Source organism: Hippopotamus amphibius, chromosome 17 (genome assembly GCF_030028045.1).
Source record: "Hippopotamus amphibius kiboko isolate mHipAmp2 chromosome 17, mHipAmp2.hap2, whole genome shotgun sequence".
Classification (NCBI taxonomy): Eukaryota; Metazoa; Chordata; class Mammalia; order Artiodactyla; family Hippopotamidae; genus Hippopotamus; species Hippopotamus amphibius.
In genome coordinates this window covers 58,730,306-58,747,322 of record NC_080202.1, presented here as the reverse complement: position 1 = coordinate 58,747,322, position 17,017 = coordinate 58,730,306, and the positions used below count along the sequence as shown (strand labels likewise).

Sequence of the window (17,017 nt, the reverse complement as noted above, 5' to 3'; positions counted from 1 at the left end):
ATTCCCCAGGTGTCCAGAGCCCTGAGCTAGTCACCGGCTAGACTGGTGCTGGAATCCACACTTTCTCATCCCCATCCCTGCAAGGTCACGCCCTGGCACACAAAGACCCTGGAAGCTGGCTGTAAGCATTTTTCATCTGCTCATCCCTGCTGACAGCAAAGAAAAGGGGGTGTCAGGGTCAAGCCCACCTGGTGGCGTGAGATGGCGTTCTCCTTAGGCGGGGGTTGCATCTACTCACAGGGCTGCTTGGACCTCATCTATTACCGTCCAGGGGTGTCCGTCTGATTCTCCCTGACCCCTGACCCCAGCAGGTAACTGGACCCCGTTTTGATTTTTCTCTTCTTGCAGCAGTGTGGGGAGGTGTGGACTCAGGTGGTCACGGGTTCAGATCCTGCCTCTGGTGCTTCCTAGCTAGACTTAGGTGAGTCCCCTCACCCACACCGAGCCTCAGTGTTCTCATCTGTAAATGGGGATGGGGGCTTCCACTCTGCAGTCTGGGATGAGGCGGGGATGGCGGAAGGGTGGTGCGTTTCCCTTCTCCATCCCACGGTGGCTACCAGGTCTGGGCGACACCTCCATCTGTTAGGATGAGTGCTTTTCTCAACTGTCAGATGGGCGTTTCTAAGGCTCCCCTAACTCTTTTGCTTTAGGGCCCAAAGGGCTGCAAAGTGTGGTCTCTGCCTGGGAGCTGCAGCTAGTGGTAAGGAAGGGCTGAACCTGGGTCTCCACTCTCTGCCCCTTCGGCCCCTTCCAGGTGCCCCATGCTCTCTGCCAGGGGCCTGTCCCCACATCTGCACAGTTCAGCAGCAGCACTGTGTAGCCTGGTGACCACATGGTGACAACCGTGGTTAGAAGCGTGTCCAGAAGGTGCCTGGCACCCAGGGTGACAGGTAGCTCTGAGGGTCGCGGCAGGAATCCCCCTGTAGAGGTGGCAGAGGGGAAGGGGACGGGCTGGCCGATGGCACAGGGGGGAGCGGCAGCTCCCTGCTCTGCATTTGGCCAGGACAGCTTTGGCTGGAAGCCATTCCATTCTGTGGCCTGTTGTTTCCTTCTTTAAAACGATAATATAGAATATTCATTGCAGCATTTACTGTCACTGATTAAAAGTGTACTACGTGCAGGCATTGGTCAGGTGCACTGGTGCATACGAGCTCGAGGAAGGGCGAAGCCTGGGGTAGGTATTATTAGACACACGTTACAGACGAGGAAGCTGAGCTGGGTGAGGCTCAGAGAGGGTCAGTCACTTCCCTGGGGTCACACAGTGATCGAGGGCAGAGTCAGGATTTGAATGTGGTCTGGCACCAACTCCCACCCTCTTCATTAACCACACTGCCTATCGTGGCGATGGGGACCCCACAGCCTGCCAACACTGTAAGGTACCCTCCCTCCCAGCCTCACCCGCCACGGGATCTCAGCACTGCACCGTCCCAGACTCCCTCGTGGGTTTGGGCCGGGCCCCCGGAGTGTCACCGCTCCCTGGGGTCATTCTTGCCAGCCTCACCTGAAGTGGTCCAGGACCCTCAGGACCCACAGAACCCACAGTGTGGGGAGGGGGAGCTCAGGGTTCCCCCCTTGGGGGCCTGTGCCTGAGCAGGTCAGGGTGTTGGGCGGCTCGAGTCCCTGCCACCTGCTTTTCAACCCCCTCTCAGGCTGGGAGCCCAGGTCGGTCTGAGCCTTCTCTGCCGCGTCTGGGGAACGCCAGGTGCACCTGGGCCCTTCCCACAGGCCTCTGCGCTCCATCCGTGCACCCGCTTGCTCTGCACAACTCATCCCTTGGCTTGGGGACGGGGGTAGCTGTGGGTCTGGGGACAGGACCCGTGCACACACTGGCCTGGTTTCAAGGGAGCATCCTCACGTGAGAAGAAGGATGCGTGTGGTGGGGGAGGGGTCCAGGGGCTGAGTCGTGGGTCCCAGATCCCTATCACAGCCAAGGAAAGCAGCATTTCAGCCACCCGGACACTGGCTCCCCTCCCTTCTCTTTCCGATCAGCAGAGCCAGCCCGGGGGAGACTCAGCTCATCTCAGGGGCTTGCAACTCCAGAAAGTACCTCTTGTCTCCTACGAGCTAAGGCTTTGGAACAGGCACTCGCTGCCCGCTTCTCCCGACAGCCTGGACTGATTGGTGTCCTAAAAGGCATTTTCAACTGCACACGTGCGCGCGCGCGCACACACACACACACACATCCTCACCTGCACGCAGGTGAAAAAGAGGCCGACCGATCCAGACACATGCCTCTGCCTACACACGTATGAACCCACGCCCACCCTTGAGTGCGCGCGCGCGCACACACACACGTGCACGTACGCACAATCTCTCTGCAGGCCGACCCACGGCCGCCCCTGCCCTGCTGGACCCGGAGCACCTGCTAAATGAAGCTCTGCGGGAGCCCTGCAGCCGCTGCCCGTGGCCCTGACCCATCATTTTAATCCAGGGCTCTTCCACTCCTCTGAGGAAGCTGAGTTGCCTTTAGTGCTGATTTATGGGACCATGGGTCCTCCACTTCTGATTACCGTGGTTTTCCATAATTATGATAAACACTCTGCCTCACGTGAGGTTTTCTCCTAGATTTCACTCCCCCACTTCTCTCCAAGTAGCAAGCTCTCTCCTGTGCTAAACCCCAGTCAAGCCCCAGTGGGCCCTGGATGAGAGGGTGTTTTTTAAAAAAAATTTCAGGGCTCATTAAGGCTTTCCACACTCCCACGGCCCATGGTGCGACCTTGGACCTCTCCCCCTAAAAATCCCAGAATGAAACGGCCCATAATGAGGTTCATTTCTAGCACACGGCGGCTAGTTTAGAAACGGGGGCAGGTCTGGGACGGGGATACCGAGTCACGGGGGAGGGGGTGCATTGGTGCACCAGTCTCGGAGATGCCCTCGGGTTCTTCTGAGGCTCTCCTCTTGTCCTTCATCTGAGGGAGCCATTCTGGGGCTTGGTGGCAGTGGGGGAAGCCTGCTACCCCAAAGGCTCAGCGAGGGTCTATGACTTTACCTTCTGTTTCCTTGGCCCTTTCAGGAGCTCTGACATTTCACCTCCCCTCTCCCTCTTAGAGGTATGGTACCCACCACGAGGCATCTCCCAACACCCCCTGAGATTGTGGAGACCCCCAAGGTGTTATTGCTCCAGGGCTGAGCAAGCTGGAGGATGGAAAAGGAAAGGTCACGGGGGGCCCTGGGACGTCTGCCACTACAAAGATCCCCCAAGTTTGAGGCCAAGCCCAGAGGAGACCCTCAAAGCAGGTGACAGGGCCTCCTTTTCAAAAAGGAAGCAGCTGTTCCCATCTAAAGAGTGCTGAACTCACAGGCAGCAGATAGATGTGTGTGTCACGTAGCAGCGGTGTGGCCTTAAGAGCTCCTGCCACCGCTCCAGGCCTTGGTTCCCTCAACTCTAAGTTGACAGCACCCGCCCAGATGCTGGGAAGGGCCACCATGAGCACCCGATGAGCACGGAAGGCCACAGCTGGGATTTGGCTCTGCCCAGCGCGTGGCTGGTGGGTGAAGACTCTGCAGATCCTCTCCCACTTCATGGCCCCCCACCACCCCGAGTCCCCCGTTGTACTCACAGGCCACCTGGACCTCAGTTTGCCGCTGCAGCAGAGCGCCCATCCGGTTACGCACAATGCAGCGGTAGAAGCCGGCGTGGGTGCGGTCCAGGCTGGTGATCATGTACCTGGGGGCAGACGAGACAGCCAGTGAGCAAGTCAGGCAGCTGCAGGGATGCAGAGGTCAAGCTGGGGTCAGAGGGCAGAGGTTGCCGCATCACCCTCTTCCGTAATGAAGGGCACCAGGGAGCCCTTGCATATACCATGGAGTCAGAGAAGGGTCCTGATCAATAAGAAGGTCCCTCCCAAAGGCTTTTGCTCAGGTGCCCAGGAAGGAGCTTGCACTTTCCCAAGGATGGGAAATGTTGTGCCTGAGCCCTTGACCCTGGCCATGACCAGGACTCCCAGGACTGTGCTGAGTCTGCTGGAGGCTACTGTCCTCCCCTGCCTGTGACTCACATGACTGAGAAAGGTGGGGGCAGTTTTCTTTAGCCGGGCCCAGGGATGTGCTGTAAATATTAACTTAAATGGATGGAGGTGACAGAGGCAGGGAAATTTACAAGTTTCCCCAAACGCTTTGCATCATTCCGTCCTTAGAGCTGCAGAAAGCTCCACTGCAGCTCTGTAACGGAAAAAGGCAAAGCTATCTGGGCAGGGCAGGTTGGCTTTCGGTACTTGTGGGCCCCGGGGCCAGAATGCATGGACAAAGGAGGGTCCAGGAGATCCCGCTTTGGGAGCACATCACTGGCCCAAGAGCTGCAGAGTCTGGTGTTGGGGGGAGGGCAGCTGGAGAGCAGGTGTGCGGTGCGCTCACCTGGCTGGGAGGCACCGAGGAGGCCTGACAGGTCAGTGGGAGGAGCTTCTGGAAGTGGGACACGGCAGGTGGTGGGCGCTGTCTGGTATGGAGGGGGCTAGTTCCCCTGGTACCCACTTCATGATCACCTTTCTGATCCTGGGCAGAAAAAGGCCCAGTAGGGTCCTCTGAAGACCTAGGGGCTTGTGCCTAGGATACCTCCCCCATGCTTGGGTGTTCTAGGGTTTGCCCAGCTGATGGTGAACGAGCTCACCGCCGCCTGCCCCTGGGCTATGCCAACCCTGGGACAGAGCAATCTTATTTGTAGGAGTTGCCAAGCTTTCTTTTACATGAGTTCTAGCCAGTATCCATCAGCATCGCCATAAGCATCACCATTACCATCAGCATCTCCATCACCATCAGCCTCACCATCAGCCTCACCATCAGCATCACCATCAGCATCTCACAATGATGAAACAGCTACCACTTTCTGAGCACCACCTATGCTTCAGATGCTGTATTCAGTACTTTTCATTCATTTCATTTCTGTTTTTTTGGCTGAGCCACGTGGCTTGTGGGATCTCAGTTCCCTGACCAGGGATTGAATCTGGGGCCCCGGCAGTGAAAGCACAGAGTCTTAACCACCGGACCACCAGGGAATTCCCTTCATTTGTTTCTTTATTTCACACAGCAGTTTCCAGGCTATTCAATATCATGGACCAGTAACACTTAAAAAAGTGGGGCCAGACATAGATTGTCAACTTTTTTTTAACCTGGCCAAGCAAGACTATTAAAACCAACCAACCAAAAAAAAACCCCCAAAAACAAAAAAACCCCAAACCAACCAAAAAGCAAACTGACAGACAGCTGAGCAACCAAAATAACTAAGGGAAAAAAAAAGACACAGGCATGGAGAGAAAAAGAAATAGAAATGGTCAGTATTTGATCTAAAAAGGACATTTTTGAGATGACAAAAAAAGAAATGTGATCGCAAAAAAGAAATGTAATCGCAGCATCAAAGCCACTTTGACACATTGTAAACTGAAATTTTAGGCCACGCCCACCACACTAGCTTCACGTTTCTCATCTGATGTGAACAGGTGCAAAGGGTCGTGGGTCTGAATTTGGACGTCTTTCACCTAATCTCTCTGCTAACCCTATGGAGGGGATACTTTTACTAGCCTCCCCTCCCCCATTTTAGAGGTGAGGGAACTGAGGTTCAGAAATACCACATCATTGACCTGTGGTCTCACAGGCAGTAAGAGGCAGGGCCAGGGTCCCACGGAACCTTTCTGACTCCAAGCCCAGCTGCTGACCAGCTCGACACCGACATCCTACACCAAAGTGCCCCACCTTCCATCCTGGGACGAGCCCCAGACTCACAGGCAGGCGGGTGCCCATCCTTCTCGGACTCTGCAGCAATCACCAGAACCTTCTGGCTGTCCACGTCTCTTATCTCTGCCACCGGCTGCAGCTCTTATCTGTCCTTCACTACTGTGCACAGCGGGATGATGGGGAGATAGTGGGTACCCAAGCTCTGGCACATTTCCCATCGTCCCTCTACCCCATCCTCAAGCCCATCACTGGCTCTCTTGCCTCTGCCCCGTCACTCCCTAGGGGAGGGGGAGGACAGCTTTGGGGAAACTGTCTGGGTCTTAAAATTGATGCGGTGACCCAAGAGGGACGATAGAGGGAGAGATGGGCTGGGAAAGCTCTATCTTTGAAAATGTAATCAGATATTATTAAAAGGCACCAGAGAGAGGAAAAGGAACAGAAATGGCCAAACACAAAAAGATGCTCGGCCTCTGCCACAGTGAAAGGAAGTCCAATCAAAACAAGACAATATTCACACATCAGGTTGCCAAAAATTATCTGGTATGATTACACCCATGGCAAGAGTGAGGAGGAGGGGAGGCTGACCTCCGGTCGGCTGATGAACGCGTACATTGGTCCAGCCGTTGGGGCAGAATCGATCAAAATAAGAATATTCAAGTCTTTTGACCCAGAGGCTGCACTCCAGGGAGCTGGCCTTTTAGATGTACTTCCAAAAACGTGGCGAAGAAAACAGGTACGAGGGTGTTGACTGTGGCTTTGCTTGTAATGGCAGAGACTAACAAAAACCAGAAGCCGCCTAAATGTCCATCAAAAATGGAATGGAATGGATTAACGATGCTGTAGCCACAGAGTGAATGAAGAACACCAGTATGGGACGAGACAGGACCGTCTCCAAGACGCACAAAGTATGGAAAGGAAGTCAAAGCTGCAGACGGGGGATGTTTATGGAAATTAAAAAACACAAGAGATAAGAAGCTAAACAATATCACAGCTGAGTGTTAGGGACAAGAGTGATGACGTATTGTTAACGCTTGACAGGTTGTTGTTTATTGATACAGGCTACCGAGCCCTTGGTCTAATGTTTAGGATCATGTAAATTGACCCAAAAAAAGAAAGTTGCGTTTGTGAGCAAAAAAAAAAAAAAAAAAAGTCAAAGAGCAGTGTAAATGGTATGACACCATGAGGGTGAACTGGAATAGTATATATGTGCACACACATAATCATATATACACTCTGGCGTGGACATAGAATTTTTTCGGAATGGCTGCTCCAAAACACGTGATCTGCCTTTTGGGAGAGGTATTGGGAATGCCAAGGGAGGGAAACTTCTACTTTTCGATTTTATGTCTCTCTACACCATCAGAGTTTTCTTTATCGTATGCATATATTGCTTTTATTTTAAAAATAAAATTAAAAAATGTGCTTTGAGCATATAATGTCAGTATATATTATAAAAAAAGACACCGGGGACTCGTTGGATCTAGGTTTGTTTGCTGATGTCAGTGATGTGTGGTGAGATTTAAACTTTAATAAAAGTTGATTTCTGCAGAAAGATCTTTCATTTGTTTCGGCCAGGAAGATCCCTGAGGAAGGGCAGCTGGGTGCAGGTCTGCCCCTCCCCTGAGGCCAGTAGAGAAGAGCTGGCTCCGGGCCTCCCCTCGGCCCCCACTGCAGTGAGGGCAGGCATCCTTGGTCTGGGCATCCTTGGCCGGGCAGAGAGTGGGGTGCAGCCCCTCTCCCCCGGCTGTCTCTAGTGCTCCCCTCCCTGCCTGGGAGACCTATTTCTGGCTTGTAGGCAACATTATTTAAAGTAACAGTTCCACCCACTGCCTTTCCTACCAGGGAAACCCACTTTGCTCCACCCAGACTGCCTCCCGGGCGCATGGAAGAGGCAGCTGGCCAGCATCTCGGTTTGCAAATCCAGTGCTGCTGGGAGCATCCGAGCATCCAAGCATCCGTGATAATGACAGTGACAGCTCATTATCCCCCCATGGTGCTCCCTCCTGGGCCCTCAGGACGCACTCAGCCTACAGCTCTATCTGCCCCACCCCCCTGCGGCTGCCGGCCTGGCAGAGAACTGGACGAGCCCAGCCCTGTCTAGGTCCCTTCCAGGGGCAAGGTGAATGGCTGAAATGCCTGTGCAGGAGGGCACACGTGTGATCACCCAAGACAGAGCCTGGCACTGGAGAGTGTGCTGGGGCTTCTGATGGAGGGAAAATTAGGCTTGACTTTCGCTTCTGCACTTTCTTAGCAGTGTGGCCAGGGCAAGTTATGGAACCTTGCAAGCCTCAGTTTTCCCATCTGTAAAATGGGGACAACGATGGCCATCCTTTTTTAAAAAAGAATTGAAGTGTCGTTGCTGTACAATATTATAAAAGTTACCGGTGTACGATACAGTGATTCACAATTTTTAAAGGTTAAACTCCATTTATAGCTATCATAAAATATTGCCTATATCCCCCGCGTTGTACAATATATCCTTGCAGCTTATTTTACACCTAGTAGTTTGTACCTCTTACTTCTCTATCCCTATACTGCCCCTCCCCCCTCCCCTCTCCCACTGGTAACTGTTCTCTATAGCTGTGAGTCTGTTTCTTTTTTGTTATATCCACTAGTCCACATTCACCAGTTTTGGTTTATTCACTATTTGCAGACTCCATATCTAAGTGATATCATACAGTATTTGCCTTTCTCTGACTTATTTCACTTAGCATAATGCCCTCCAAGTCCATCCATGTTGCTGCAAGTGGCAAAATTTCACTCTTTCTTATGGCTGAGTAGTACTGCATTGTATATACGTACCCCATCTTCTTTACCCATTCCTCTCCTGATGGACACTTAGGTTGCTTCTGTAATGGACGTCCGGGTTTTAAGCCCTGGACTTACATGCCTGGCACCAGGCAGGTGTGGAACACATGTATGAGTCACTGGCTGAGTGGAAGGTAGTGGGGTGAGGTGGGGAGGGTCAGAGAGGAGGACGAGAAGGGTGAGAAGAACCCCACTCCCCACCCGAGTGAGGATCCAGTAAGGGCTCCGTACGGAGCACCAGGGGAGCACAGATTCTCTGGCAAATTCTTCGGTTTCCCGTGGACGTGAACCCCAACTGGCCCAGCCACCCACGAAGGACCCGCCACGCCCCTTGGTTTCCTCTTCCTTCTTCCTGGGTGGCCCCCACGACCTCTTGGTCCCAGGGAAGCTCTCTTCACCAGCCTGACCTCCCAACCTCTCGGTCACCCCTGTTTGTACCCTCGTCCTCGCTGGTCTGCCACCTCCTTCTCCATCCAATGAGGAACAGGTGCAAGAGCTTGGCTCCAGGGGCTGGGAACACCTGCATTCACCTGTCTCTAGGTCCCCAGCAAAGGAACGCTTATTTATTGATTTATTATAGGAAATTCATTCCTAGGATTCAAAATTCAAAGAATAAAAAAAAAAAGTACACAGTACACATCTCTCACATTCCTGTCTCCCAGCTACCTGGTCATTCCCAGTTCCAAATACACACAGACACACACACACACATACACACACAGGAAACCACTTAGTTTCTTGAGTATCTATTCAGAATTCTTAGGCAAATGCATGCAAATGTAAATTTATAAGGAGAGGAATCTCTTGGATGGAAGAGGCTTGGCTTTCTCCCAGTCAAAGGGAGCAGGGGGTGGAGAGAGAGCCTTGGGGGCCGGGGTGGAAAGAAAGGGAGACACACAAGCATCCACACTGTCTGCTTTGCCCCATCACAGGTGTCCTGATTTAACTTGTGGGACCTGGCGGCGCAGTCCCCTCTTCCAAGATGAAGGGCTGGGCTCAGGGAGGGAGGCACACAGGCGACAACGTGGGGAGGAGCTGGGACAGATAACTGGATCTTTAGAGACACAAGATGGACAGGGGAGACAATAACTGCCTGAAAAATGTGGCGTCTTCTCCAACACACGGCGAAACACACAATGCCCTTTTTGGTTCAAGTCCTTGAGTGTCACAGTTGATATTTAAAATGATTCTTCCTTGCACTAAATAAGATATTTCAATTCCACAAAGCTGTCAGGAGCGGACGCGGGCACTGGAAATAACAGGCACACTCTCCTTGTGTTGTCCTCGCTAATAAATCAGACGCCAGAGATGCACGCGTGATGCTCACGCATACACACTCACATCCATGCACACATGTACGTGTACGCACACACGTGCAACCTGCACCCACAGACGCACACACATGCGTGCTCATCACACAAATGTACTCACGTACACGCGTGCCCGTGCCCACACGTGTGCACACACGCACAGGTACACACTCTCTCGTGCACACTCGCCCGCATCCCCGCACTCCTGCAAGCCACACACTGTGTACGCACACGCACACACGTACGCGAACGTAAACCACATAGGCACACTCACGCATAGCAACCCCCATGAACACACGCTCATTCACTCCTGCAAACACACACATTCACACCCGCACATACGGGCAACATGCCCAGGTGAACACACGTCCCTGGCCACGCCCATCCCAGGTCACCCAGGTGCGCCCAGCCCAGTTCCAGGCCCCTCTCCACTTGCGCCCTCCCTCCAAGGCCCGGGCGCAGACACTGTGTGGTTCCTCGTTTAGATGCACCCAGAGAGCGATGGCTACTCCCAGGCAGGTACCCTCCCACCTGAGCCACACCTTCTAAGGTCTAGGTGGCCCTCGGGACACAGATTTCTGAAACACAGGCCCCTTGGCTGGTTCTAGGACTGTTCTCTCCAAAGGCCCTGCGCAGGGGGAGGGGTGGCACTGAGGTTTGTGGGGACCAGAGCTCCCCAGCCAGGCCCCCTCCCCGGGCTCCAGGGCTGAGGCGTGAGCTCTCTGACACCTGCTGGCTGGGCCTCTGCTCCTTCAGTGACCTGTGCTCGGGGTGGGGGGTCTCCAGAGACCCCATGAACACTGCCGTGGGCGTCCCCGCGGACGGCTGGGCAGAGGAGTTCAGGAGCCCCAGGCCTCCTCCCCTCTTCCCGTGGGCTTTCAGGAACGGCAAGGCACAACTCCAGGACGTGTGTGTGCTTGTGTGTGTGTGTGTGTGTGTCCTCAGATGCACCCCTGCCTGCAGCAGGCGGACAGCTGCCCCGGGAACAGGTCACTGAGGTGCCGGCAGGCTGGGTGTGCACCCCATACTGTGGGTTTGCTTTTGCAGCGATTCTTCAGGAAAGAAGGCAAAACTCTGTCCAGGGTGATTTAAAAGGGAAAGTACATGTACCAGGCAATAAATAATAATAATAAGGTACCATTACATAATTAACTTCATCATTAGTAGTGTAAGACATGTCACTGTTCTGAGGGCTTTAACATACATCAACTCAGTTAATCTCACAATACTGTAGGAGACTCGTGCTAACGGAAACCTCAGTTTATAGATGAGAAAACTGGGGCTCAGAGTGATCAAGTCACTTGCCCCAGGTCACACAGCTAATGAGCACCTAGGAGCTGGGACAGTCCACACAAAGAGAAAACGAACCTCAACGGGATGCACGCCCGAGAGTGTGCGGTCTCTCCTTGAAGAAGGGTTGTTTTGACTGGGTACACTCTCCCCCTTACAGAGACAGGCTGTCGATGATGGAGGGAAGAGGGGTGTTTCTGAGCCGGTGTTTTGGAGAATCTGGTCTGGGGCCTGTTAAAGAGGATGCTGTGTCTAAGACTAACAGCCTAGTAACCACAGAGACCCAGGCGAGGGGGCGTGGCTGCTCTGATAACTCTTTAGCGGGACTTCTGGTTTTGCAGGGTGGTCAGGTCCGCAAGAGACAAGGGGAGGCGAGACAGAGAAACAGACAGAGAGGGAGGGAGACAGAGAGCAGAGAGAGAGGGGAAGGCCCCCTGGCACAGGGCGTAGGTGGGGCCTGAGGAGGACGGTGTCAGCAGGAAACCCCGTGGGGGTGGCTGGCAGGGCACTTCAGGAGCCAAGATTTCTGTTCTATTTTAAGCAGTTTCCAGCCTGGGTTGTAACTCCCCTCCCACACTTTCAATCAGAATATTTTACACGCACAACCGGGCTTCTGCTAACGGTGCTTTGGGGAAAGAAGGGAGCCGCCGTGCTCCCGCTGGAGGAGGGGTGCTGGGGGTTGCCCAGGAGCAGAATGGGAGCCGGAGAGGAGGCACGGGAGGCCCAGGACAGAGTCCTGGGAAGGCGGGGGGGGGGCCCTGGACTCTTCCCCACGCAGAGTGTAGACATTTGTGTAGTAAAGAAGGCAAGGGCCCTCGGAAGCCAGGGCGGGGGGAGCACTTGGGTACATGGGGAGCCCCCACCCTTGGGAGACTGCAGGGTGGATGGAGGTGGCCCTGCAGTGGATGGAACGGGGAGGAGCCCCTGCCTCTGACGACAGAATGTGGAGATGAAGTGATACTGAGTCCACGATGTGGGTCTCTGGACCCCTCCTTTCCGGCCTCAACTCACCCCTCGCAGGTGGATGGGGGTGGCTGGAACTTTCCAAGCCCTGGGTCCCCCCATCGGCCACAGTGCAGGTGAGGAGTAGAGGTGCGGGGGGCCCAGGACCTGCTCATGTGCGCAGGTGTCTCCAGCACCTGCAGCATCCAGGGACGGCAGGCCTTGGGCTCATAGAGACCCCCAGGGCATACAAAGCTCCCCTTTGGCCCCGGCAGTGTCTAATGAAAACAAGCCACTGTCACCTCTCCATGTGCTGCGCCTCAGCCCAAAGGGAACCTCTCTGCTTTCAACTAGGATGCTACCTCCAGGAAGCCTTCCTGAATCTCCTCTGGGCTACCCAAGGGTTCCACCTGCCGGACCTGGTGCATGTGTCACGATCCAATTTAATGTCCTATGTACTCGTATGTGTGTCCCTGAGGCCAGGTCTCATGTATTGGCCCCACGCTCGCCAAGCATCATGTCTAAAGTAATATCAATACATGATTCAGTGAACACTCTCTGGGTGAGTGAATGAAACCGTCAGTACTGAAGGCCAAATCATGCCCCTGAAAAATGTCCACATCCTGCTTACCAAAGCCTGGGCATATTTTACCTTACAGGGTATGATGGCTGAATTGGGTGCCCCTAGATGTGCTGAAGTCTAACTCCTAGTACCTTGTGGGAAGACATCCTGGAACCTTTCTGAAACATTGAAAATGTTGAAGTATGTGGGCCGAGCGATGGGATTCAGAATGTCCTGCTTGAGCAGTGGAGGAGCTGAGGGTGTGGGGCGTGGAGACTAATATCACCCTGTTTGGTCCTGAGGGATGGCTGGTTAGCCAAAGACGGGTAAGATTCCTCAGAGGAGGAACAACCTAAGACAGGCACAGCCGCAGAGGGGCCAACAGGGGTGGTGCATAGAGCCTTCCTTATATCACCGTGTTTGGCCCTGGAAGATGACTGGTTAGCCAGAGACGGGTAAGATTCCTCAAGGGAGGAACAACCTAAGACAGGCACAGTCGCAGAGCGGCCAACACGGGTGGGGCACAGACCCTTAATCCTTTTGAGAGAGGTCTCCTGCCCCCAGGGCTGCTTTGCTTTCCACGCCCAGCTCAAATCAGGACCCAGGAGGCAAACAAAGATCATTGCCCCCAGTCATGTGAGGCCTTTGATTGTTTAAGGGATTAACCTGGGAGTGTTAGACCCTTAGGCTATGCCGAGAACTCAATAAAAGCAACGTGGGATCAATCAGCGAGGCTCTTGATCCTAGAGGTCTTGAGTCCCCCGGTCCCATCTTTCTCTTCAGTCTGTGTCTGTGTCTTCTTCAAGCTTGCGGCACCCGTCACTCACCTCGAGTCGCCGAGTTGATCCCGGCAGTACCTGTGAATGTGGCCTTATTTAGACATAGGGTCTTAGCAGATGTGATCAAGGCCAGATGAGGTCATCAGGGTGAGCCTTATTCCAATACAAATGGTGTCTTTATAAGAAGAGACACAGACGCACAGAGAGAAGGCCATGTAGTGACAGAGGCAGAGATTGGAGGGATGCAGCCACAAGCCAAGGATGCCGGGATTACTGCAACACCAGAAGCTAGAAGAGAGGCACAGAATGCATCTCCCCAGAGCCTTTGGAGGGACCGTGGCCCTATGAGCCTCCAGAGGGAATGTAGCCCTTCCGACACCTTACTTTTAGGACTTTTGAGCTTGAGAACTGTAAGAGAACCCATTTGTGTTGTGCTTTGTGGTCTAACCAAGGTGGGCTGGGCAGAGCGGTCTAATGGTTTTGCTTTCTGCTGCCTCTCCCCAGCTTGCCGGGTGTCTGGGTGTCCAAGGGAGATGCTGCCTTTGATGACCTCTTAGCCCCAGGAGGAGCGGGTGAGAGAACAGCCTCTCTAATCACATCTGCCCAGGTGGAGGGGCCGAGGAGCCTTCAGCCTCCACTGTAGCTGGCATCCCCGATACAAGAGGCCCAGCTTGTTTGGGGGAAGCTGGGCACTGGGACATATGGGGGTGCATCTGTCCTCATCCCCCACCCACTCACCCCTCCCACACCATCTAAGTGACTTTTCCTGGCCCTGGCTCCATCCCCAACCTGGAGGAGACCTGGCTGTGAGTTTCCTACAGCTGCTGTAACAAATCATCACAAGTTTGTGACTTAATACAGAGTATTCTCTTACAGTTCTGGAGCTCAGAAGCCCTGAAATCAAGGTGTCTGCAGGGCTGTGTTTCTTCTGGAGCCTCTAGAGGAGAAACCCTTTCCCAGCTCCAGGAGGCCGCCTGCCTTCCCACATCACTCCAGCCCCTGCTGTTCTCACATCTTCTTCCCTCACTCTGTCTCTGCTGCCTGCCTCTCAAAAGGACCCTTAGGATCACACTGGACCTACAAGGTAATTCACATAATCGCCCCATCGCAAGATCCTTCACTCAATCACAGCTGCAAAGTTCCTGTTACCACCTGCGAGAGTTTGCCAGAGCCAAGTGCCACAAACTGGGTGTCTTAAAACCTTAGACATTTCTTTTCTCACAGGTCTGGAGGCCAGAAGTCCAAAACCCAGCTGGCAGCAGGGCCAACCACCCTCTGAAAGCTCTAGAGAAGGAGCCTTCCAGCCTCCTCTAGCTTCTGGAGACTCCAGGGGTTCCTGGACTTGTGGCTGTATCACTCCCATCTCTGCCTCCGTCTTCATGTGGTCTCCTCCCCCATGTCTCTGTCCCCACATACTGTCCTCTCTGTGTCTCTTTCCTCCTATAAGGGCACTCTCCAGTATGACTTCATCTTAACTAATTACACCTGCAATGACCCCATTTCCAAATATGGTCGTATTCTGAGGTTCTGGGGGGTTTAGACTTCAACATCTCTTTTGGGCACAGGAGGAGGGCTGGTGGAGGCCGTGGGGAGTGGAAGGCAGGAAGGATTTTGGGGGTGGTCCTGTCCAAGGCAGGACACAAGGGGAAGGGGAGCATGGGGGAGGGGTGCCAGGCATGATGAGTAGATATCAGAGAGCGAGATTCCTGGGACTGTGAGGATTTGGGGCTTTTTACCCTAAGGACAGTAGGAATAGCTGAGGGTGCTGAGCAGGGCTGTAGAACAGAGATTGGCCAACTACAGCCCACAGGCCAAATCAACATCCCATTACCTGTTGTACAGCAGGTGTGCTAAGAAGAGGATTCATATTTTTAAATGGTTGGAAAAAATCAAAAGGAGAGTCCTATTGCATGACAGTTGAAAATATGAGTGTCATATTTCAGCATCCGTAAATAAAGTTTTATTGGAACCCAGCCACACTCCTCGTGGACGAATGGACTGTGGCTGCCTCTGCACTACGACTGCGGGGTTGAAAAGTTGCAACGGACCCTACGAGCCCACAAAGTCTCAAATAGTCACTATCTGGCCCTTTACAGACGAGGGCTTGCCAACCCGTGCAGTAAAATAAACAGACTTACTCTTTACAAAGTCTGCTCTGATTACAGGGTGGGTGATGAACTGCAGTTGGTCTAGGCCACAGGGTGGGAGGCCAGCTAGGTCTCTGATGTAGACCAGGGGAGGGACAGCAGGGTGGCCAGGGAAGATGGCGCCTGGGAAGGTGGAGAGTGTCTGCCACGCTGGCCTCAGGAGGGACCTGACTGGGGGGCAGTTTGCACAGGCACAGCTGGCTGAGAAGTGGTGGTGGTGGGGGGGGGTTGGACAAGAGGAGAGTGCAAAAATTTGGGCCAAGACAGAGAAGACTGGATGGCAGCTGGAGAGGGGATGTGGGCAGAGGGAGGGGCTTCATTTCATTAAAGATGGGAGATGGACTTCCCTGGTGGTGCAATGGCTAAGACTCCGTGCTCCCAATGCAAGGGGCCAGGGTTTGATCCCTGGTCAGGGCACTAGATCCCACATGCTGCAACTAAGAGTTTGAATGCCGCAACTAAAGATCCTGCATGCAGCAACGAAGATCCTGCGTGCCACACCTAAGCCCTGGTGCAACCAAATATATAAATACATATTTAAATATTTAAAAAAAGATGGGAGAGACTTGAACATGTTTACACGTTAGTAGAAAGTTCAAGGGAGGAGTAGAGACATGGAGAAAGTGATGGATCCTCTGGGACCTGCAGGAGGGGGGAAGGTGGGTCGTGAGCACAGAGGAAGGGACCATTGGAAGAGAAGCCAGGAGTGGGCATGGTTCACTGAGACAGGGCTCCGGAGGTGGGGAGGAGTCCTCACAATGGCTTCTCATTCCCCCAGGAAGAGGGGTGAGGGAAGGGGTGTGGGATGGGTGGGTGGTGTGCATAGAATGAGGGTAGAGAATGAGTCAGTAGACCCAGGAAACTCCTGGAAGGCCCAGGTGAGGTGGTACAAACCCTAGTTTGTACTGATGCCCCTCACAGGTGGGTGGTACTCTCCAGCAGGGCTCGGAGGCCTTACTTAGGGAGCAAGATTGGTGGCAAGCTGGAGTGACCCGAGGCTGGGGTTCTTCCAGGAAGCCAGGACAAACGGACCACAACGCCAGGGAGCTAAAGATGCTGGCAAGCTTGAGCTGAGATGACGAGCATGGGTGGGCTGATTACGGATGCTGAGGGCTGAGGGCACGACGGGCAAGAGGCTGGAGCTGGACCGGCAGCACCGGCAGCCTGAGGAACCAGGGAGAGATGCAGGATCTGAGCCCTGCCCCAGACCCGCTGAGTGGGGATCTGCATTTAAGATGTTCCCAGGGTGGAACCTCTTACACTGTTGGTGGAAATGTAAACTGGTGCAGCCACTGTGGAGAACAGTATGGACGGTCCTCAAAAAACTAAAAATAGAGTTTCCCTATGATCCAGCAATCCTGCTTCTGGGCATAGATGGGGACAAAACTCTAATTCAAAAAGATACATGCACGCCAATGTTCACAGAAGCACTATTTACAACAGTCAGGACATGGAAGCAACCTAAATGCTCATCAACACAGGAATGGATAAAGGAGATGTGGTACAAAAATG

General features: G+C 53.6%; 1 protein-coding gene across 1 annotated transcript in view; it reads right to left on the bottom strand.

The window, feature by feature from the left end:
• The window catches only part of SDK2 (sidekick cell adhesion molecule 2), a 259,639-nt gene that overhangs the window by 104,479 nt on the left and 138,143 nt on the right, over positions 1 to 17,017 (bottom strand). The window contains exon 3 of the mRNA XM_057716189.1: positions 3,561 to 3,667. Coding sequence (XP_057572172.1) covers positions 3,561 to 3,667 — 107 coding nt within the window. The remainder of the gene's footprint in view (positions 1 to 3,560; positions 3,668 to 17,017) is intronic.